General features: G+C 42.7%; 1 protein-coding gene across 2 annotated transcripts in view; it reads right to left on the bottom strand.

Moving 5' to 3' along the window:
* The window catches only part of ADSS2 (adenylosuccinate synthase 2), an 84379-nt gene that overhangs the window by 34628 nt on the left and 24497 nt on the right, over positions 1-25254 (bottom strand). For both annotated transcript variants that reach the window (XM_074990072.1, XM_074990073.1), the window contains exons 2-5: positions 10766-10868; positions 8797-8865; positions 6652-6702; positions 4312-4378 (exon numbers count right to left, since the gene is read on the bottom strand). In XM_074990072.1, the coding sequence (XP_074846173.1) occupies positions 4312-4378; positions 6652-6702; positions 8797-8865; positions 10766-10868 (290 nt within the window). The remainder of the gene's footprint in view (positions 1-4311; positions 4379-6651; positions 6703-8796; positions 8866-10765; positions 10869-25254) is intronic.

Raw genomic sequence — 25254 nt, 5'->3', positions numbered from 1 at the left:
GGTGCCCCACAAAACCTAACAGCCCTGGATACCAGAAGAGTTAACCCAGCCCTACCAGTCTTCCTCTATGTCTCACGTTCCTTGTCCCCTTTTTCCTCTCTCTGCTCCCTCCTGAGCCCTATCACACATTCTTCATGGGACTGCTCCAAACCCATGATTCCCCATCTAACCCCTGGCCTGGGTCAAGCTGCTCTTTACTCCAGAGAATTGCCTGTTTGCTGCCACCTGTGGTCTACCAAGCTAAGTGCAACCCTCCAGCAGCTGTCCCCACTTTTCCCCCAAGTGTCTGCCCTCCACCTTGGTCCTCGGTGGAATCACCAGGGTCAGAGACCTCCTGGACTACGACCGGGGAGACTGGATGGAGACCCCGGCGCATGGGGCTCTCCACCCTACGCTCTCCCCAGAGCGTACCCGAGGGGGTGAAGGCTGCCTTGCCACCCACTGCTCACGTCCACCTATGTCGGGTCCTGCAAGAGGGTGCACCCCACCCCCCTCTCACTCCTGGCCCTCCGTAGGCCCCTGGCTCCATGTGCCTCCCCGCCCCCTCCCCCACATCATCCCAGCGAGCTGCACGCCTTACAGCCGGTCCCCTTTCGAATCTCACCCAGACATCATCTGTACACGCTCGTGCTTCACACGCGCCATTTCCCCACCCTCATGTCCCACCCAAACCACAAGTGGTGAGAACTTCTACCATCTTCGGATGGTGGGGAGCCCCGGTGAGCCAGCCTTTATTCTACCCTGGTCCCGCGGCCGCCGGGGACATTGGCTGGAGAATCCTCCATGGGGCGGTGAGCACGGGCGTGTACCTGGTGAGGTTCACCCCCCCCCTCAGGACATCTGCTTCTTTTGCGGCACAAGGGAGTCCCTGGCGCACATTTACATTGAGTGCACCAGGTCACAGCCCCTTTTCCGGCTCCTCCAGAACCTTCTACTGAAATTCTGGCTGCACTTTTCCCCGCACCTTCTTATCCTGGCACGCCCCATCCATGGCCCCACTAAGTCGCGAGACCTCCTCGTCAGCCTCCTCCTGGCTACGGCCAAGGTGGCCATTTACAACACACGGGAGAGGACGCTGGCCGGGCGGCGCGGCGCGGCCTGCGACTATGGGGCCTCCTTCCGCTCCACTCTCCGCTCACGAATCCAGGCAGAGTTCCTTTGGGCGGCATCCACTGGCTCTCTTGATACCTTCAAGGGGCAGTGGGTGCTGTCCGGGGTTCTCTGCTCTGTCCCCGCTTCTGGTTGCCTCGTTTTAAACCTTTGACCCCCACTCACATCCCTGTTTTCTCTTTAGTTGTCCCCCGCACTTTGTCGGGGCCATGGTCTTTTTAATGGGTTCCCTCTCCCAGTAAGAGGGGCCTTTTAGTTGTGGGCGGGCTGTGCCAGCCCACTCCCTGGTCTTCAAATAGGACCTTTCCCTACCACAGAGATCTGTCTTCACTATCCTCATGCTACTACCTTCAAGCAGTGCTTTTGGGGGGAAATATCTGAGAGACAGCCTACTCTGTCCTTCGCACGCAATGTGAGCCACGCAGCCTGATTCCCTGCTGTTTAAAAGAGCTGCTTCTTTAAAATTCAGCCTGTTTTGCAACATAGGGGACAATTACCCTTTTTTAAAAAAAAGTTGGGATGCTCTTCAGGGAGCTAAAAAAAGGGACAGTCCCAGCTAAAACAGGACAGATGGGCACCAAAGACAAAAAACCAACGATCACTGATCAGGAGGGCCTCTCCTGCCATGAGGTTACTCTTGAATACTGCATTTGTACGACAAAACCAAAAGTGAAAACCCCAAGAAAGGAAAATTCTAACTAAATATATCAAAGATTAAAAGGGTTTTAAAGACAAAAAAAGGAAACATTAAAAAAGTAACTACAAATCATCTAAATGCTGAACACTGCAGACTCTCTCAGGCTAAAGGTATTTGAGAAGAAACTGAGGGAGGTTCACCAATGCAGCCCCAGATAACCTCAGTGTCAAGCACAAGGATGTTTGTGGAGCATGCACAGTCCAGGCACCATCACCAAAAATCTCTGATCAAACATGTAGGCATACCGAGGTGAAGCAGGTGAATACGCAGATAAATGGGAGAGCACACAGAGAGTGAGATAATACTGATCAATATGATAGGCAGGAATCTCAGTAAGCCAGCTACTGCAGAGTTAAAGGTTTTTATAGGTTCGATAACAGAAATGAGCTTTAAAATGGATTTGAGAAAGGACAACTAAGTGGCTTTGCAAATGCTTACATAAAGCTCCTCCCATTTGCCAGGGGCAAAATAGGAGAAAATGCAAACATACTAATTAGAAATTGTAACAAATGAGGGGAAAAAAAGGCTGGCATTATTGGCAGCATGGAGGCAAAAGTCAGTATCATGACAATACAGAAGAGATGATACCATTAGATGGGAACATCTAGCCACAATCACTGAGAGCAGAGAGTGGCCATGCCTACAGATGCTCAGGTAAACAGAGCATCTGGCGGCCATCAGAGTATACAGAGAGAGAAATGAAAAGGTCAGTGTGATGAGTGATTTTTGAAGCCATGTTCTGAATGACTGTAAGGGGAGCAAGACTTAATTTGGAAAGGCCAAGCACAGTCAATTTTAGAGGAAGTCAAGAATTTTCTGATGGAACCAATTTCTGTTTGAAAAGCATTTGTTTGATGCAATCAAAGCATTCCACGGAATGCAGCTAATTCTATCAATACATTTGACGGAAAACAGCTAGGCCAGCTAGCCAGACTGTCAATTTATTTTTCTACCCACCCGGGGGTATCTTGTTGGTTATTACAAATGTAGACACAAAATGTTATTTCCCTATTAGCTTTGAGACTGGATCCCTCAGGGGCAAGTAATATCGTCTTCAGACTCAGGACACAGAAAATCTAAATCCTAAATATATTCTATTTATATTATAGTCTATTTTCTCATTCTTATAACTAAAAGAGTTAGAATTTGACAAAGTTAGTGGTGAATCAAAGCTTAATAGCTTGACACATTGTATAATGGGAATGGAATTTCCACAGCATAATCACCAGAGTGATACAAAATAGGAGTTAAAGACCTTAACACTGAGATTTCTAGATTTTCAATTAAAAAGGAAAATTAAATTAATATGCAGTTTGTATTCTTCACTTATTTGAGTACAGCATAACATGGAAATAATTATATATTGGTTAGGGAACCAGGATCCTCACCACCACTGCTAACCACTGTCTCTTGAGCTGAAAAGGGGCCTTATCAAGGTTAGGGACCATAAGCCACTTTACTGAAATGTTTTGGGTTTGCTATACAGATGGTGTCTCACAGCTAGCTTGGCTCAACAGTGCTTCTTTTTACAAAATGTCATCTTGCAGTGGTTTATAAGTGAGCCATAAAGCAATTTTTCTTACCTAAAAGCTAGCATACAGACATCTGGTCATGAAAAAAAGGATTAATTTCTTCATTTGCTTTTTAATTCTTAATGAACTGAAAATGAGAACTACCTAGCACCACAGAAAAACAAGCATGGAATTTTCAGCCTCCCCAAAAGGTAAAAGTGAATTCTTTTACCATCCAATAATGGCTTATGTGCCAAGAGATTACCTTGGTGCATTTCAAGAAATACTGGTGTCTATTTCATGAAGAAAGTCATGAATAATACCTTTTACTGGCAGACTCAGTAGCAGAAGCAGAGTTAATTACTCATTTGTACATACAGACAAACCTTCCACATATGGGCTGAAATACACTGCCACTTTAGAAAGCCACATGTTTATCTGTACTTTCAGATATACATGTTACATTGTTCATTCAGCCAGCTATTTTCATCTCAGAGATGGCAAGTTACTGAAATATACAAAAGTGCTTTGTGATTAGGTTGTAAGTTTTAAAATTCATATAAAACAGGTATCAGGTGGCATATAACGCACACCATGAACATCTGTGTTTTACGTTTGATTTTGGAAAAAAAACAATATTAGTCAATTGTCACTTCAGCTCTGCCAGTCTTCATAATTTCTCAGAAATTTCAGCCCAGGACACAACAGTAATTGAAGATATGCCTTTCTGTAAAGACCCTTCTGAAGAGCATCAGCTGAGCTGTCCTTTTCTGGACAAAAAAATACTGCTTTAAGAGTGCAAGTCTATTATTTATCATTGATAGAATATTTATGTTAAAATACATCTAAAAAAACCAAGCCCTAGCATAAATACCTCATGCTACTTTGTCATTATTTTATTGTCTTTTGAGTTTGTCAAGCTTTGTACACTGGATTTTTTTTTGTTTTAAGTTTCATACTCCCGTTTTAAAATGCAAAAGAAAAATTACGTACTTCTTTCCTGCTTGCTCTTGTCTTTGTTGCTCTTGAATGCCATCAGCAGCCTGATGAAAATCAAATACTAAAGAAAAGAAAAACCCTTAAAATGCATATTTGCACAAAACTACAGTAGGGTCCCAACATTAGCAACGGTATGATGTTGAGAACCCTCATGAATGTTAAAATTTTCATGAATACTGAATACCTGCTGGGGGTCAGAACGAAACTCGCTGGGCCCACTGCAGGCCCCTACCCTGGGGGTCCCTGGCTCCCAGAGCTGGTCCCAACGCTGCCCAGCATTTCTTTCTCCCCACAGGCACAGGCAGCTGGGGGACTGGAACTTGGTGGGCTTCAGCACCGCAGGTGCTTCTGAGCAGCAGTGGGAGAGCCAGAACCTGGCAGCAGGGCCAGAAGGAGCCAATCAGTGGCCAGGCTGGGGGCTGCCCTGAGTAAAATGGCTGCCATTACAGTGCGGGGTGTGTTGCCACCGTTGGAGCTGCTGTGACTGCCGGAGTGGGACCACCACCTAGCCCCCTTCACACCCGACTTCCAGCATGGGTACCGCAGCCGCATGTGCCAGCCTTGCCCCCACCCTGCTCTGCTCCGCCCACAGCCCTGGGAGGTGCAGGGTCCCTGGCCCAGTAAGTGCATGTGCCCCCACCAAGTCAGTGACCCCACATGGGTTCCTGAATTGGTTACCATGGCTGGCAGGCTGGGAAAAGAGCTGTTCAGAAGCTCACTCTACCCATCCACCGAGCCCAGCATGGGAAAGTGAAACTGACTCCCCCAGCTACTCAGCAGTAATTGAATTCACAATTGTTACGTTCGAAAATGTTGTGACACTCCTGTACATGTGCAGTTTGAAACTCAAATTATAGATCTATATGACTTTTGAGAGAGTGTTGTTCCTTTTTTCCAGATGGAAAATAAAATGGTGAACTCCAAATCAGAGGCATGCCATAAAGTTTAGAGACTTCTTCCTTTCTGTAAGTTACATGCTCTATTTTTTTCCACTATTGGGGAAGAAGACCTCAAGCATCCAATACGAGTTCGAATTGTCCAATACTACACCACAGAGCTGCACATGCTTTAAATAAGACCTTCAGCGTGGAATTAGAATTCATTACAATTTTGTACTGACCTAAAGGGGGAGGTAAAAAACACCGTACAACCCAACAAACCCAGCAAGAGAGACTTAGTGACAAGTCATCTGCGCAAAGAGCAAACGAGTCATTTTAAGCTTCTTGTAACTCATGATGGGGAAAGCTTAAACCCCACAACCTATTTATCAAGAAAACAGATCTTGCTGTTGTGAAATAACTTATTCTGCTCTACTGATAATAGGCAGATTCCCTGTGTAGACAATACTTAGGTGTCAACAACATTTTCTTTTGTATTAGCAAAACTTTTCAGTTATTCTCCAGAGACCCATTGTTCCTGAGTACCAACACAATCAAATTTGCAGAGCAGACACATGGCAGTCTCTACATACATTCACTAACACCATTGTATACACTTAACCTCTAACCATGTGAAGATCATCCATATGCCATAGAAGGAACAAACTGTTGGAGAATCAATAGTTAATCGTCCTTCAGCATGAAAAACCATTTTGGATGGTTAGGAGGGCCATTTACTTTAAATCTGATTTCATTACAGGGACACTATGATTTTAGTATAAGGTCTGTTTCTGAAGACTCTTTGGAACATAACCTGTAATCACTATTTAATTGGTATTCTCCAAAACCCAGTGTGATCCCTCAGAGAAGCAAAATGTAAACCAAGACTTCCTAATGAGGACAGCACAAATGTCATCTATAAATGGGAAATCAAGTCTTCAAACATTCATGTAATTTTTGTAGTGTTTCTAAGAAAACGTGAAACGCATTTGGAATTAGCTTAATGAGCAAAACTAAAATTTGAGTTTACAGTGGCTTCAAATTTTTAAAAATGAAAAAGCTTAGTACAGTAGAGTTACAAATTATTCACGAGCAGCCACTTCTCTGGGTCATGGAGTGCCGGCAGCCACTGCTTTCCCTGGGCAGGAGCACTGGCAGCAGCCACTTCCCCCAGGCAAGAATGCTGGCAGCCAGGGACTGCCATATTCACAAAATTCAACATTCATGAGGGTTCCCAACATGGAACCCTCGCGAATGTTGAGACCCTACTGTATTAAAGAAGCTAAAATGCTTAACATAATTGAGCCCTGATCTCTGACTGGAACCTTTGGCCACTACAAGTGTAATAATATTGATAAAATATTGATAAAATGAAACTGTTGGCTACACAGTGTCTGTGAAAAGTCCAAGGAAATTCTTATGGAAATAAATGAACACACACAGTATGCCATCTTACCTATATGAGCTCTGTCGGAGATTATTAATCTTTTTTCCCAGCCTTCTAGTCCTTAAAAACAAGTAAAAAGGTTTGAACTATGATTTTGTGTACTGGTTCTCTTTTCACGATAGAAAAAGCCAACCTTCTGAAGACTATGCTAGATGTGGAAATGGAAACCATTTAGAGAAGCACCAAGCATCATCCCATGTCACTAAACGACAACACAGTTTTCAATTACAAAGGGATGATTTGAATCTGCAAAGCCAGGAAAGGAGCACTGCTTATTAGAAGTTGAGACTTTAAGGCATTCTTTACACTAGGCAAATTTTTCAGGTTTTTCTATAGTTGCTAAAAACAAGCTCAGCTGTTCTACCACCAATGTGAGATTTCCTTTTGCGTATCTTTCAAGACCATTTTCTTTGAAATGGATACAGGTGTTGGATAAATACATTTTCCATTGGGTTACAATCTAGCATGGCCAGTAATAGTAATAAGTCCATTTCTTGGTATTAACTTAAAATTATTTTAAACTTTAATTTAAAAACTGTATTTTTGAGCTACTGCATTACCAACGATTGCATGGCAGCTCTTTGTATTTAGTATATTTTTCAAATTGCAACATAGGCACAATAAACTGTTTTATCGAGCTTTTGATCAACTGGAACTCTCAAATTACTGGCATAATTCTCAAACCCCAACACATGATGCTGTTTCCCCCTTCTTACTCTGCCAAAGGGCAGAACTGAGCGAGAGCAACTCTCAGGGGTTGACCCACTCATTGTCTACCCTGCACTCCTCTGTGCTGCATGCATGTGCAACCAGCTGGCTCCTCCAATTTCCTGCCCAGTGCCACCGTCCACATGCGGCCATTTGCGAGCCCCCCATACCATCTTCAAGTAGCCCCACACCATCCTCACCAAGGCTGCGTCTACACGTGCACGCTACTTCGAAGTAGCGGCACCAACTTCGAAATAGCGCCCGTCACATCTACACGCGTCGGGCGCTATTTCGAAGTTAACTTCGACGTTAGGCGGCGAGACGTCGAAGCCGCTAACCTCATGAGGAGATAGGAATAGCGCCCTACTTCGACGTTCAACATCGAAGTAGGGACAGTGTAGACGATCCGCGTCCCGCAACGTCGAAATTGCTGGGTCCTCCATGGCGGCCATCAGCTGGGGGGTTGAGAGATGCTCTCTCTCCAGCCCCTGCGGGGCTCTATGGTCACCGTGGGCAGCAGCCCTTAGCCCAGGGCTTCTGGCTGCTTCTGCGGCAGCTGGGGATCTATGCTGCAGGCACAGGGTCTGCAACCAGTTGTCAGCTCTGTGGATCTTGTGTTGTTTAGTGCAACTGTGTCTGGGAGGGGCCCTTTAAGGGAGCGGCTTGCTGTTGAGTCCGCCCTGTGACCCTGTCTGCAGCTGTGCCTGGCATCCCTATTTCGATGTGTGCTACTTTGACGTGTAGACGTTCCCTCGCTGTGCCTATTTCGATGTTGGGCTGAGCAACGTCGAAGTTGAACATCGACGTTGCCGGCCCTGGAGGACGTGTAGACGTTATTCATCGAAATAGCCTATTTCGATGTTGGCTGCACGTGTAGACGTAGCCCAACAGGGCAGAGGCAGTGCTTGAGAGGGAGCCAGTGCTGAGGTGTGGAGGAGCTGAACTTTGTTATTGGGGGTGAGGAGCACAGACCTTCCCCTGGCCTGTCCTCCCCAGCTGCTTTCTATTAACCAGAATAAATGAACATCCAGCAACCTCCCAGTCCTGGGGTTGCCTTGTATGAAAGTTTCCTGTAATTGAATTCTAGTATATATTTTTCAAGTTATAACATATGTATTTGTACTGTAATAGTTATAGGTAGAGTGATTATTACAACTGCATATAAATAGCTTCTTATTTTCAATATATTAAGTCTGTTTTAAAACTGACAAAGAACTTCAGAATGCATCTTTCTAGGAGACTCTGAGGAGACTCCTGATGGGCACGGCAAGGACTGACAGAACTCTGAAAATCCCCACAGGATTGATGCCAGAAATGAGCAGAGAGGCATGCTGATAGAACACAGCCATCTTCTTTTGCATGATCTCTAAACTCACAGTAGCCTTTGCTGGCTTTATGCCTGGGATAAAGACTCCTTTTAAGGTTACGCCTTATAGTTGTTCTCACCTTTTCCTTTTTTCACATTTTTCTCAGCTTCTTCAAACAATCCCGGCAAGTGAATCACCACACCATTTCCTGAGGGAAAAAAATCAGGCACACAGTTTAATGTATGATACCAGACATGAAAAATTAGTATCTTACAAACCCATGATTCATTTTCTGGACAAAGAACACTTGAAGGCATTATTTCAGAAACTGCTCCTTATACTACTGCTTTCATCGTGAGGAATTTAAGGTATAAGAGACTTCCCGACCTGCAGCTACTGAATTTAAGTCACTAGTGGCATGCAGTGAAGCCTTCTAAATGGGAAATTTTACATTCTTATTATATTGGGATAAAAAAATATAACTCAATTCTTGTCTGTCACATTGTAATATTTCTCCTTCATTACCTCCAAAAACTAAATTAGTATCACAGACTTACTTTTCCTAGAGCAGAACAAGCTACTTCAAAAATATTCTTATGGTTTAACAACCCTTGAAAAATTTATTTCTATTTTCCACTAGAGATACTGATATTTTAATGCGTTACTCTCATTTTGTCATGAAAAAGCAAAGCAAGTCAATGATGTCATACTAATAAAAAGAGAAATTCTATCAAGCCTTGAGTTGCTCAGTCAATCTTTCCCATTAACAATTTGGATTACTGCACTTCCTGTTGCCTTAAAAGGCAAATAGCATACAAATGCAACAGTTACTAGGTAGTGCTGGGCTATACTGTTGCGGAACAGCTTTTTCCTGCACAAAAGTGAACAATTTTAGTGTCATGCTAAGCTCAGTAGATCTGACGTTGTTCTTAGACATAGAATGCCTTCAGCACAGTATTATTCTCTGGCAAAACCAAGTTGTAATTAATTTATTTGAATCTCTAAATCTACCAACAAACTGACAATCTATTTACGCTAGTTTAACTAATTCTCTTTCAGTAAGTTTTGATTAAAATAGTTCAACTGTGGCTATGCCTATACTACATATAGAAGTTTACCACCAATATGCAATTTTAGCTACAAGAATTGCGTAGCTTGTATCGACCTATCAGCGGTACATTTTAATTTCTGTCTATATGAAAGATCGACAGAAGCATTTCTCCCATTGACCTTCCTTGATCCTTGCCACTTGTGAGGAGTTCCAGGGTTGACTTTGACCCTGTAAAGCACTATTTCACACATGTGAAGATCGACTGTGAGTGGGTCAATCTTCTGCAATAGTATAGACTTAGCCTAAGTATTTAGACCAGTTAGGGATGCAATGGGAACATTTTAATTACCAAGACATTGATACATTACTTTTATTGTTCCTTCAATTAGTTTTAGATATGTAATGTTCTTTTGAGGGGTACAGAACTAGCGTGACAGCAGGAAAATAGGAATGTTACGAAAGAATGGGGGGAGACGTCTGAAGGAAAAAAATGTAGGTAGGAGTGAGGATAAAGATCAGCAGCGAGGAGGGTGACAGGCCTACTGAGATGGAGCAGACAGGAGAGACCAGGCAAAGTCACTGTCTGTAAGCAAGCCTAGAGTCTGGTAAGCTAACTGACACAGATCCTGACATAACTGAGAAGGAAAATTAGAATTTGAAGATGCTTTGAGTGCTGCAAACCCACTAGTGGCCCTGAGGCTGAAGGACACCACATGACAGTAGGTGTTTCTTTTGGCATCTAGTAGTCCTGAACTCGCTGCCCCTCAATCCAGGAGAAACTGCAGAGCAGGAGGGGAAGGGGGAATCTATTCATTACCATTAAGGGGATTTTTTTTCCCAAAACTGACTCAGGACAATACAGAAAGGCTGCAGGAACTCTCATGGCCCAGTACCCAAGACCTTCTAAACCAGGGAAGAAACAGGGTAAGGAAAAGCCCAAAGTTCCTGACTTACCATGCCCTGAGCTGTAATGGGTGTTGACAACTTCAGTAATAGAACTCAAGAATCTAGACATGCATTGGTGTTAAAACTGAATCTTTTGAAATACCATACTTACCAATGAATGCAATGACTTTTGGATTGATGATCCCACTGGGTAAGAGATGAAAATCATATTCCACAGAATCCACAACAACAGTATGCCCAGCATTGTTGCCTCCCTACCCATCCCAAAAAAGGAAAAAAAAAAAAATTAATAAAAATAAATCAGGCACTGAATGCACTTTTTTTTTTTTTTAAAGTGTTCATAGTGTGCGTCTCTCTCCACCCAATCCCCACATTATCCAAAAAGCTTTTGCATCAGATTTATAAAGGTAGTCTAAACAGTCCACCATGTGCAGGATAGAAGCATAGAAACTCTAGAATTAGTGAGACTACACAACTGACCTCTGCACCTTTGAAATCACATACCAAAAGCTCCATTGAATCCCAAATTTCAACTATAAATACAGCAAAAAGAAAAACATCGAGAGAGCTCTCAGATCTGGAGACCCTCATAAATCATCAATCTTCCACACAAACCACCATATGGCTGGACTTTACTAAAACAAGACAGGAGATTTACAATGCACATTTCTCTTCTCTACAGACGAAAAAGGACTGTAATAAAAAATATGAGCAAGGCTGGGTGGACCTGATAACCTTCTTCAGATATGTGAAGGTTGTTATAAAAAAGGATGGCGAATGGGTGATCAATTGTTCTTTATGTTCACTGAAGGGAGGACAAGTAGTAAAGTCTTAATCTGCAGTCTATTAACATTTCAAATGTTGACAGTGGTAATGAGCACCTAAGAAAAGCCAAGTTATTGTACACAAATTTTAAACTGTCATGTAATTTAATATACTGTGTCACACAGTGACAACTGGTGAGGTGGATCTAGTGGGGACACCAGCCACATGCCCCTCTCCCCCTTCCTCCAGAAGTAGCCCTGACAGTGAGTGTGTGTGGGGGGTGCATGTGACCTCCTGTACAACCCCACATCACCTTGACCCATATATTCTGGTTGGGAAAAAAAAAAAAAAAAGTGATTAGCATGGCTGGCCCTTAACTGAGCTAAGTAATCCATGTGGACATGAACAAAAAACATTCCTGATATCCCATTTTATTACAGATTTGACTTACCTGAAAAATTGTGATTTTGTTTCTTTGCAGTTATTCAGATTACTGAGTAATCTATTTGTGGATGCTGCTAAAGTCCCTCAGTAAGCAACATTTTAAAATATTATTTACCTTTTGATATGGAGGCTGTAATCATTGCAGAAGAGGATTTGGATAGGGTAAAGTAAACTAAGGTATTCTACTTTTTACTCTTTTAAAAGAAAGAAGTGGCATCTCTTTCTGATATTAGCACAAGACCTTTAACCCCAAATTTAGGATGTGGCTGAACCTCTGTAATTTACCTCTCCTTCTGCTTTCTGGCTGTTGCAAGCAAGGGCATTTTTGCAATTCTGTCCCACTGCTGTCCTTCCAGCATTCGTTCAACAACCTCCCTCCCCGCCAGATTCTGATGTCAGAAGTAACCATTCTGACAATCTAGTCTGCCCTCTTGTAGAGCATGAGTCTTCCCCCCAAAATAATTGCTAGAGAATATCCTTTAAAAAAATCCACTCCTATTTATTAACATTCTTCTTGAATTGTGGACACCAGAACATATTTAATACCACTCTCACAAATTCCAAATAAATAACTTCTCTACTGTTATTTGATTATGAACCCAAGGATCATATTAGTCTTTTTAGCTACAGATGAATATGAGCGTAGAGTCCAATGCCGATTATGCTCAATTGCCCCCCAAATCTTTTTTAGTCAGATTCCAAGAAGCGAGTTCCCCATCTCATAAATATGGCCCACATTGTTTTTTCCTAGATGTATGCGTTTAGTCATATTAAAAACGCACTGTTTGCTTGCTCCAATCTTATCAAGGGATCCAGATGGTTCTAAAAATCGATGGCTTGTCCTCTTCATTATTTAGCACTCTACAATTTTTTGATCATCTGCAGATTTCAAGGGTGATTTCATGTTTTCTTCCAAGTCAATAGATTCCTATGCAACTCCACCAGAACATATCCATTCAACTACGTTCTCCACTTACAGTTACATTAGCCACCTGTTAATTCATTTAATGTGTCATGTTAATTCTACATTTTACTAGTTTTTCAAAATCAAAATGTCATGTCACCAAGTCAAATGCCTTACAGAAATCTTAGTGCATTACATCACTATTACCTTTATCAACCAAACTTATAAGTACATAACATTAAGTTTGATAAGATATGTTTTCCATACGTCTGTGCTGACTTGTGTTGCATTAATATCCTTTAATTATTTAGTCCCATATCAAGCATTCTTTTCTGCTGCCTGAGATAGAGGCCAGATTCACAGGACTACAGTTATCTAAGTCACCCTATACAAATACTAATGTAACATCAGCTTTTTTCCACAGCCTTTTGGAACCTCCCTTGTTCCAACTTCTATTGAACATTCACATAACCAGTCCAGTGAGCTCCTCAGACAGTTACTTTAAAACTCTTGGATTCAAGTTATCTGGATCTACTTATTTAAAAATCCCTAACTTTAGTAGCTGCTGTTTAAGAGCTTCCTGCAATGGTACTGGAATGGAAAGAGTTTTATCACCTGACACAGCTACATCATATTCTCCCCCCATCCCCAATATAGAATATTCAGTGAATGTTTCTGCTCTATTACTAATAAGGCTATAATTTCCATCTTATAATGGGCCAATATCAATGTTAAGATTCTTTTCTGCTCCCAATAAAAATAAGCCCTCCTTACTGTCCTTAAATCAGCTGACCATTGATTTCTCCTTGTATCCCTCTGCATTCCTTAACAATGTTGACACTTCTGAGTTCCTGATTTATATTCATTACTAACAATTTCCTTTCTTCCATTCACTCCACTCTAAAACCAGAGTCAGTTTGTTTTTTAAACAAACAGGGCCTTGACTGTGGCTTTTTAAGCACCCAGTGAAGCACTCCTGAACAATACATAATCATCCATATTTTCCTAACTAAACACTTCCTTCCAGCCTTCAATCCTCTCTTCTTAGTTAACAGCTTCAATGCCTATTCCACTGTTGCTCACAGCTTCCAAAAGCCATACCACAATGAAACTGACCAGAATCAGTATCAGTTTTCATAGCCATGTTTCCAGTAGGAGAAACTAACAAAAATCCTGGTTATTTGCACTCTGCTGCATTTTGTGGAACCTGTCTGCACCAATGCAGGCAGTGGAGTTCTGTTTCAAATTTGGAAGAACATTTGTCACCTTAACCACTGTTGATAAATAGCTTCGCAATCATAAGGGCCAGAATGGTTATTAAAAGCTTAGATGCGCAAAAAAAAAGGCAGCCATCCAAGGAAGTTTTCTAATCATCCTGCCAAGTAGACTTTTCAAGCCTTAGCTAGTGGGGGGAGTTGTTTTTGATTCAGAGCGTGCGGACTGCTGCATTACGGGATATCATTTATAGCAGCTCGCAATATCATTTATATGTGGATTTAATTTTTTAGCATGTTCTGAAGAATTTAATGAACAATATTTATGGAGTGTATTTTCTTTAACCCTAAAGTAGGTAACTGAAGCTAGAAAATCAGAGTATTCTTTTCAAGCATTCTGAAAAATATCATTGTAATGTTGACAATGTCATCTATATGCCCTACTTATTCTTTATATAAAATATTTAAGGAGGCTCACAAAATTTAAACATATAAAAAATTAAAAATACAAAACCCCAAACTGACATAAAATCCACTAAAACTGCTCAAGAGGAAGGGGAGACACACAAGCTCTAACACCAATAAAGCAAGAGTAAAAAGGGTGGCTTTAGCTTGACACTGAAACAATGCTAACAGTGGAGCCATGCAAATATCCCAGAGAATAGAATTCCACAACCTGGGAATGAAAGCTGAGAAGGCCTTGCTCTGCTTAGACGTTAATCTTATCTCCCTAAGTGGGGGAACACTGAGCAGAGCCTCCCTAGGGTTCAGACAGGAGAAGACAGTTCTTCAGATACCCTGGACCCAACCCATTTAGGGCTTTACAGGTCATAACTAAGACTTTAAATTGTGCCTGGAAACATACTGGAAGCCAGTGCAGCTGCCAGAGAACTAGCATAACATGCACCGCATAACAAGTATTAGTTAAAATCTGAGCAGCCGCAATCTGAGCCAGTTGAAGTTTCTGAAGGCTCTTTAGAGGCAGTCACACATGAAGCGCATTATAGTAATCCAGTCAGGATGTAACAAGAGCATGGATCGTTATGGCCAAGTCATGCTTATTCAGGAAGGGTTGCAGCTCACAGATCAGACGAAGCTGCGCAAAAGGACTCCTAGCTACAAAAGAAATTTGATTCTGAAATGTTAAAAAAGGATCCAGAAGACTCCCAAGCTGCGTACCTATTATTTCACGGGAAGAACCCCATCTAGAACAGGTACCATGCCACATTCTTGAACACATGGCCTCCTGATCCACAGTACCTCAGTCTTATCTGGATTCAACTTCAGCTTATTTGATTTCACCCAGTCCATCATGGCCTCTAGACATGGGTTTAAATCAGTCACTGCTATACCTGGTTCTGATGTCACAGGGAAATAGAGTTGGGTGTCACCTGCATATTGCTTAGTTGCATCCTCCAAAATTCCTTATGACCCCTTTCAGCAGCTTCATGTAGATGTTAAACAGCATAGGAGACAGGATGGAACCTTGTGGGACCCCATAGCACAATTACCACAGGGTCAAACAGCCCCCTTAGCTCTACCTTCTGAAAACATCCTGTTAGGTAAGACTGGAGCCAGTGCAAAACAGTGACTCCAATACCAAACTCTGCCTGGCATTCCAAAGAGATACCATGGTTGATGGTATCAAACACTGCTGAGAAGTCCAGGAGAATCGAGCAGCATGCGCTCCCTGTCTCTCCCCCAGTGTGGGTCATCCATCAGGGTAAACAAGGTGGTTTCAGTTCCAAAACCCAGCCTAAAGCTAGACTGAAATGGATCTAAATAGTTTGTTTCTTCCAAGAATACCTAGAGTTGCAATGCCACAGACTGCTCAAGGATCTTACCCAAGAATGGAATATTAGCAACTGGGCAATACGTATTCAAATACTGTGGGTGCAGAGAAGGCCTCTTAAATAATCATTTTAACACTGCCTCATTCAAGGTAACAGGAGCCATATCATATCTAAAAGATTCATAAATAATCCTCTGAACCAAACCAACAATCCCTTCCTAGCTAGATTTAACAAGCCATGAAAGATAGGGGTCATGCAAGCATGCGGTCAGTTGCACTCCTCCAAGCACCTTGTCCACTGTCTGCATTATTATTATTAGTTACTCCACCTGAAATACTTTAATCAGAGATAGTAGCTGGAGGTGGTCAGTACTGAAGATAAAAAGGTTATTTCAACTCAATAACTGCACTGGCTTAGCTAGCTACATGAAACACAGTATGATTCAATGTCTAGTTGATAGTCCTGAAATATCCAAATTATTCAACAAGCAAAGCAGTTAAGTACACGAATGCTTGATTAAAAAAATTATAAAGAGGCATACTGGTATTTAGACAAATTAACAGAAAAGTACTACCAGAAAATACAGCAGGGTGGTTAAAAATTGTTAGGTTTTTTTTTTTTTTTTTTTTTTTTTTTTTTAAATTCTCCCCCAGCCCCTCCAATGGGGATGGCCAGTGTGGGACCTGCCCCAGCCCCTCCCCAGGCCAGTGCAGGGCCTGTCCCAGGGACTGCCCAACGGAGCCCTCCCAACACTGTGCCAGCCCCAGCCAGCACAGATCCAGCTCAGATTCCCCTCCCCCCACTACGTCAGCTCCTTCCCCGGCCAGCACGGGGCACAGCCCAGCCCTCCCCAGTGAAGACACCCTGCTTCGCCCTGTAAGCCCCAGACCCTCCCCTGGCCAGTGCAGGGCCTGGCCCATATGCTTTGGATGTCTATTACAACAATTTTCTACCCAAAACTTTCTTCCAGACCAAATTCCGACTGCAAGGGGAGCTGCAACAGGGTCTATATTGCAGTGGTTCCCAAACTTTTCCCAGCCATGGAACACTTGGATATCATGGCACTTGATGCAGAACACTTCATCTTTTTATATCATACTATGAGGAAAATTACTAATGGATAATATTTCATTATATTAATTATAATTATTGTATAGTAAACGCAACTCAATAATAATGAAACCAGACATTAACAAAACAAATAGAGCAGGGATGACAGATAAAGCAAATAAAAATCAGTACACTTAATAAATTTAATGTGATGGATGAACTGGACAGGATGAACAAAGACACCTGATATCAGGTGTGATATCCAACAACTGAATCCACAGTTCATTTTCTGTATCCAGTTTATTTCTGTATTTTGTTTTTGTGGCAATGTACCTTGAAAATCCGGTTTCACAAAGATTGGTGGTAGTGACAGGCAGGATTTTCAGGAACGTTTGCTTAAAGACATCTGGGACTTAATGCTGCACTTTTACCCAGAATTTGAGAAGACTGTCACTAGAAAATTCAGACTTTAAATCCCCATTACACATGAGACCAATATACTGCTCCATGTCTTTACTACTGAAGTCAGTTGTTACGCTGTTAAGTGTGACTGGATTCACAATCCATTTATCAGTTTCAGGAGGAAAATACTCATTAAAAGTGATTAGGAGTCCTTGGATGCTGAACATTATATCTTCCAGTTTTGAGATTCCACTCTGAGAGGAAGCTTTACAGGGTGGGAAAGCAATTAAGATCACCCTTTTCTAAACTTGAACACCAAAATTCAAGCTGAGATTTTGTCTCAAGCAGAGAAAACAGTAGCACCTCTGCCTTGGAGACTCAGGTTTAGTTCATTTGTTTTAATAAACATATCTGCCAAATATGCAAGCTGTTGAAGCCAGATAGTGTCATGCAGTCAATACAATAGTCACAAATGTTAGAAAAAAGGTCTAGCATTCAGAGATCTAGCTTTTATAAAAGTGACTAACACTTAAGCCAATCGTTGAGGCATTTTTTTCAGTCACAAGTTGCTGGTGGCAAATAATACAGTGGGAGCTAGTACACTGTGTTTTTTGTGTGTTTTCCCCACACTATGACTCCCTTAACCAAACCAGTCATGCTTTTGGCTCCATCCATAGACACATCCGAATATTTCTGCCAAGCGATCTCATTTTCATTCAAATATTTATCCAAAACATTAAACATTTCTTCGCCAGTTGTTATGGAGGAGAGGGGCTTACACAAAAGCAAATCCTTCTTAGCTTCACCATCATGTAAATAAGAGAACAAGTGCTAAGAGAACTGCGAGCCCTGCTATGTCTGTTGATTCACAGTGCTGAAGAAAAAAGAAAATCACAACTTCTTCATTGAGAACACAACACTGATTGTGCATCATTTACTGTATCTTCAAGATGGCACTCCACCAGGTTGTTCAACAAAGGAACACTTGATTTTGTTTGCAGCTGCTTCACTCCACTCTACACACACAACATCTGAAATACAGGGCTTTATAAGACTTTCTGCAATGGTGTGAGTTTTGCCTGCCATCATTATTCTTCTGATCACTAGATATGATACTTCCAGTAACTTACTTAATGTAGCTTTCATGTGCATAAATCCTTGCATTTTTTACAGCTTGTTGCACTTAGCAAAGGAGGAAACATCTTTGCCAACCAAATCTGCATGTTTACTCCAAATGTCTCTTTATTTTGGCTGGTACAAGCAAGCTGTTGTGCAAGATTCTCTTGCACATAATGCAAAGGGCATCAGGACAATCCTCAGACCCTGTCCATGTAAAGCCAAAAGAGCAATAGCTTTTGCCATACTTTAACAGATCACCTTCCACCATCTAGCTCTGGCATTTCTGGTGACTTGTTTGGCACTGGCATTTCACTTTCAACACTTATGCTCAGATTATTGCTCACACTGATACTTAAAGATAGGTAATTGTCAGCTCTATACCCTGTTCCCATACTTACAATGGGAATGTCACCATGTGCATTTTCTTGTTGCAAATTGAGGACTCAGAAGTAGGAACACCACGATCTCTTGTAAGCAGTCTGGTTTTCAGCCAACAATCCACTGAATTTGAATAATATTTAATGTAGCTATTCTAACTTTAACAGACAATTTGGTGAAAATTGTTAAATTATTCAAAACAAACAGGTCACACACATCAGCAACAACAACTTTGCGTAAAACCTGCCAAACCCTGCCTCATCTTACATTTAGTGGCTTTATTTACAGGAAATTATATCAGGAATCTGTTACTAGGTAGAGACTGGTATGGATGAAATCAGGTGCTTCTGAGATTTTAATTTAATGTAGGGCCTATTTGATTAAGTACAGTAGTTCCGTGAGTTAAGAGAATTTCGTGTAAATCCGGAGGGACAGACTTTTTCCAGCAGAATGCCATGGAACTGCGTTCTGCCACCTTTTTTTTTTTTTGGAGATGCTGTGATGGTTCTGCGGCCAAAGCAGCAGCAGGAGCACACGGAACTTCTTTTGAAACGCAAGTCCTGGGGTTTCAGGGGAGGGGGCAGTTGGGGAAGGTTAAACCTGGCAGTGGGTTCGGGCATGGGAGAGGGGCAGGGAGGTTGAAACTGGGGTGGGTTAGGGCTGCAGGGGGTGGAGTTGAGCCAGGGCCACAGGACTGAGCTGCGGGCGTGAGGGGCTGGAGGTTGGAGCTGTGGCCACACAGAGCAGGATGTTGAACCACAGTTTACTGTAAGTCTAAACCAGCAGTGACCAAAACTGTAAAACTGAGCATATTGCATCCCAACATTTATTTTTGTCCCCCAAGGATGGGAAGAGACCACCATAAGTCAATTTCACTGGCGGAACACTTTGCAATAGCTCACAAAACAATACTGTTCCACAGGAACATAATTTGGGAACCACTGCTCTAGTATTAGATAACACATGTTCCCTTGTTCCCTGTGAGCTGGCAACCACTCAGCAAAGATTCAGGGGCCTTTGAGCTGATTAGCTATGTGTCCATAATACCAACATCTGGAGGCATGTGTTTCTACTGGTGATATGCATAACAAAATTTATTCTACCCATGGATGGGGAAAAAAACAGCAGGAACCCTGCAGACCATAACACTAATGTCATAAATCTATTCCCTATTTTATTTCAGCATAACTCAGCTTTTCCAAGGGAATCCCATTCCATACTTATTTTCTCAAAAAAAAATAATAATGAGTGCTGAAAAGTCCAATAGACTGCACTTAATTCTAGAGTAAGCCCTAAGAACAGTCAGTCTCAACTTTTTTGGTAACCTGATTTTTAAAAAAATTTTTTGGTAATTTAAATAGTGATTTAAATCACCTTGATTTAAAATTAGTGCACTTTGCAAAACAGTATATTATCAGCTTAGTTAGTGCTATTCTGTTTCTAGAAACTTACCCTTTTAAATGGTTCTCTATGCACCATCAGTATTGGAGTTCTAACAGAAAATTCCTCAAAAGCAGATCCAAAGAACTAGTCTTTTCCCTATTTCATTGTCTGCTTGCTACAAATAGCAGTATAGCCATGAAGATTTTAGTCTAGCTCCCCACTTTGGGCACAAGCAGCACGAACTCTTAAGATTTCCACAACTGAGAAATAACGGACTTTATCTATTACAAACAGTCCCAGAACCTCTTCTGAAAGATACAGTACCCAGCAAAACTGTACAAATAATTCACAGAATGCGCAGAAGATATGAGATAACAGTGCAGGCTAGAGATGTTGAACGTCTGCGGGTATTTTGATAAACATGCTACAGGAACACCCCGTGAACAGAAACCGCCGAAAGGTTCACGCCCTCCAGAATTAAAATTTGCAGTGTGACCATTCTATCAGCAAATTTATTTTTTATTCCAAATAAAGCCCAAGTTTCAACAATTTAGACTAGAAACTCCTTCTGGCAAACAACTCACTCCTCAGTACTGAAAGGTGATTTTTTAAACAAACACAGGAATGGTGTAATTGAAAGATTAAGATACAGGTTGAATCTCTCTTGCCCGGCACCCTCAGGACCTGACCAGTGCCAGACGAGAGAATTTGCTGAACCTTGGAAGGTCAATATTTTCTAGCATATTAACACTTCCACTACTTACTAGGCTCTTAGAAGACATTTGGGGTAAATTACAGCTAAAACAACAGCACAGAACACTGAGAGCCAGGACTAGTGGCTGTAAACAAACTTTATTGGACTGCTGGAATCTTGGCCACACCCATGATTAAGTGGTCATGAGGCCAGCTAAACTGATGAATTACAGATCTTGCCAGATGAGAGAGTTCCAGATTAGAGAGATTCAAGCTGTACCAGCTTTGGAGAGTGTTATGTAAAGACTGGACAAAGTTGGAAAGGATTATTTAATTTTTCAATTTATTTGTATTGACAGGAACTTGTTCCTAGTATGACATGAGCAGTAAAATTATTTATGTTTAATCAAATAAAGCCATGTTACTGGCCTTCAGCCTCATTATTCACTGACTTGAGATACCTTCATTGACTGTCTTGCCTGAAATAGAGTTTTCAAATTAATAATTCTACAACTATTAATATAAACAAATTGAGTATGTAACTGCAACTTTTCTGTTTTTCTGAAATGCTGAATAAATTTGTGTAACAAAAATGTTAAGGAAAATTACTCTTTACAGCACCATTTGACAAGGAGAGGTTATTCTCCCTGTTCAGTACCTGGAGTTCGAGATGATGTCCCCATGGGTGCTCCAGCTTTAGTTGCACCAGCTCTTCTGCACCTACTGGCCGTAGATTTGTAGGTAGCAGTGTCCCTCCCTTGGCTGCCCACGCATATAACACAGCCATAAGATGTCTGTGACACCTACTGAGCATGCCCAGGCAGCCAGCTCCTCAGTTCTTCTGATTTGGAAGCCACGTTGGGATCCAAAGCAGAGAGGAGGAGAGATGGGTGGTAGAGCACCCACGGGGACATCTCAGAAAATTCCAGTTACTGCATAGGGTGAGTAACCTCTCTTTCGAGTGTCCTCGTGGGTGCTCCACCTTTATGTGACTACAAAGCAGTATCACTGTTTAGAGGTGCGTCCTTCAGATGTCGTACAATCAGCTGATAATTCAGATTGGATGAATGCAGTCTGAGAGTCAGCGTAGATGTGTATGGCATAACGCTGAGTGAAAAGTGTGAGCGGACATCATTGCTCTGCAACGGTCATCAGTGGACGCACTACTGAAGAAGGCTATAAGGGCAGCCACTGCATGGGTGGAGTGGGTATGAATGCCCACCAGAAGTTCTTGTTGAACTTATTGTAGTCGAGTCTCGTACAGCCCAAGATTAATTTGGACAGCCTCTGTCTGGAGACAGGCAAGCCACAGGACTGTTCAGCAGGGAGACTTCCAAAATGGCTGTGTTCTCTAGAGGTAGAAGGCCAAGGCCCAATGGATGTTGAGGGTATGCAAGGCTCTGTCCCTATTGTCAATATGTGGTTTAGGGAAGAAAACAGGTAAGTACGCTGGCTTGTTACAGTGGAAAGGAGATAAGTACTTTTGGGTGAGTGTGGAGGACCACTTTGTTCTTGTAAAAGGTTGAACACAGTAGTTTGGACATTCATGCACGGAAGTCTCCCACCCTTCATGCCAAGGCGATTGCCAAAACAAAAGCTACTTTCATGGGCAAGTGCAACAAAGAGCAGGGGGCTATCAGCTCAAAGCATTCACCGGTTAGGGCCCGGAAGACCAAACTGAGGCCCCATTCAGGCATCAATTCTTTGATTGGCGGGAAGGTGTTGTTATGAGAGGCAGACACCGCATTGTGAAAGTGCTGCCATTTTTTTTTTTTGATTAAGTGTTCTTTGTTGCAGGTTGCCTGCTGTTTACAAGAGTCATTCGGACTCGAGGTGGGCAGTACAACTCTGAAACCGCCAGCCGACAAGGAATGACGCACGGTGCTGAAGGCAGTAGACAGCTTGGTGGCAGATGGACCTGTTCTGGTGGGTTCAGAGTGAGAAGACAGGAGGAAGATGATTTGGGGGACACCTGGACAGCTGTAAAGGTTCAGAGGACCAGGTCTGTCTGGGCTATCTGGGTACTAGTAGTATAACCCAGTCCGTCCCGCTATATCTTGACCACGAGCCTTTGAATCAGTGGAGTTGGTGTGGAAGCATACGCTCAAGGTGCATTCCATGTAACGCAGAATGCATCCCCGCCGAACTGCAGCCAAATCCGTGTCTGGCGCAACAGTGGAGGCAGCATGTATTGGCGCTTTTAGCAAATGGAGCCAGGCTGGAAACACCCATCTGCAGAAGGCATGGCCGCTGGTGGATTTGTATATTTCCCACTCGTGATTGGGAAGTAAACTGTGGCTGAGGTTGTCCGCAAGTATGTTGTTTTTGCCTGGTATGTAGGCCACCAACATGTGGATTTGTCCAGAGATACACCACCCCCACAGTTGCACTGCTTCTTGGCAGAGTTGTCTTGAGCATACTCTGCCCTACTGGTTAATGCATTCTTGCTGTATTGTCCATTATTATGAAGACTGTTGGTGGTGATCTGCGAGATAACTGGAAAGGGTCTCTGGAGGGAAACCCCTGTGCATACGCTCTGAGACTGAGGGAGCCCCTGACTGTAGCTGGGACATTCACTGTTTCATTCAGCAGATGGACATAGGCCTGAACCCTACTCAGAACGAGGCCTGCATTGGTCTCATCGGGCGGCGTGCATGGGGTGTGACTGAGGTTGCTGCTGCCATGTGGCCAAGGAGACACAAACATTGTGTGGGAGATACATGGTGACTGACCTGCAGCATAATGAGGTGGTGTTGAATCACCTGTAGTCTGTGTAGAGGCAGCAAGCTTGTGGCTGTCTGGTGAATCAAAAGTGCCCCTATAAACATGTGTGTCAAAGATGGTGTCAGGGTACAATTTGACATGTTTGTGCATAGACCCAGATGGAAGAATGGCATTCTGGTCACAGCTGTTATCTGTTAACTCTGAGCTAAGTGGTGGCCCCTTATTGAGCAGCCATCTCAGTATGAAAAGATGGTTACTCTCTTTGTTCTTAGACATGTGGTGCCCAGCACCAGGACCTTTGAGAAAACCATTAGCACAGCTCGAAAGGCAGCACCCTATATTGGAAGTGTCGTTTTGCTACCACAAATTTGTGCGTTGGGTGGATAGTGACATGGAAATAAGCATCCTGTAGGTCAAAAGTAGACAGCCAATGCCCTTTTCTGCAATGCAGTGATGATCATGGCTAATATTACAGACTTGAATCTTTGACAAAACACACCAGTTTAAATTTCTGAGATATAGTATGGTCTCCAACCCTCTGTTTTCTTCTGTTTGAGGAAGTATCGTGAATAGAAGCCTCTTCTCCAGTGCTCAGAGGGTACCTCATATGGCTCGCAGCTGTTGAAGAAGCTGCATGTCTTGCAGGAGGACAGACTCACAAGAAGGGTCCCTGATAGATAGATATATATCTATCACCAAGACCCACTTGTTGGTGGCTCACCATGGAGAGCAGAATGTTACTAGCCATGAGCCAAAAGGTGCTATGTGGCTCATCCTGGAGCCAGTCAGCTATGGGCCTGTCTGACTATGGACCCAATGTTCAAAACATTTGATGAGGCAGCCTACCCGACCAAATCATCTGTTTTACTTACGTTTTAGAGCAACCATCTGGCTGCTCACAGTATGCAAGGTGACCCGTGAATCTTTGAGGGTGTAAAGCATCAAGTTAGTCTTTTCTGCGAAAGACCAAGGCATTCCAAGGGAATGTCTTCAATGGTGGTTTGGACCACTTTGGGAAAACATGGATGGTTGTCAGCAGGGCACACACTGCATTACCACTGGAGACTCTAGGAGCCCAGTGATAGAGTCTGCTGTATGCAGAGCTGATTGTAAAACTGCTTGTAAGATGAAGGAGCCCTCTTTTGTGTGGGCTTTGTGTTGATTTTTTTTTAATTGTTTCAAAAAAGGTGTGAAGTTGATCAAAGGCATGGTGTGTGTCTTCTGCAAGCAATGCCATGTAATTGGGGATGCAAAACTGTAGGCTGGCTGATGAGTACGACTTTTCCACCCATGGCATCTAGCGTTTTCCTCTCCTTATCTCCTGGGGTAGATCTGGTGTTCTGCTGCCTAGCCCTCTGATTCACAGTCTCTATCAGTAAGTTATAGGGTAGGTGGGAGAAGAGGAATTCAGCACACTTTGAGGCCCCACAGTACTGATCCAGCCTCTTTGACGTGGGTGGAATGGAGGTTGGGGTGTTCCCTAGAAGCCTGGCTGGATCCAGGAGGGCTTCATTAATTGGTATTGCCACTTTGTTCTGGGCAGACAAGTGTAAGGTATTAGCTTGTGGTGCCTCTCTCTTGGGATCGAGAGGGCTATCTTGAGCCTGTCTGAGACCCTCCTGAAGAAGTCCTGAAAAGTCTTAGGGTCATCACCAAAGGGGGTGCATGGTAGTATTGTTGAACCGGTGGAGGACAATGGAGGGAGAGAATTGTGATGGGAGTGGAGAACTGAAGTGATCGTCTCCTCTAATGTAACACCATAGACCTCAAC

This window comes from Carettochelys insculpta, chromosome 3 (genome assembly GCF_033958435.1).
Source record: "Carettochelys insculpta isolate YL-2023 chromosome 3, ASM3395843v1, whole genome shotgun sequence".
Taxonomy (NCBI): Eukaryota; Metazoa; Chordata; order Testudines; family Carettochelyidae; genus Carettochelys; species Carettochelys insculpta.
Note: the sequence above shows the minus strand (reverse complement) of the source record. Positions and strands in the feature narration are given on the sequence as shown.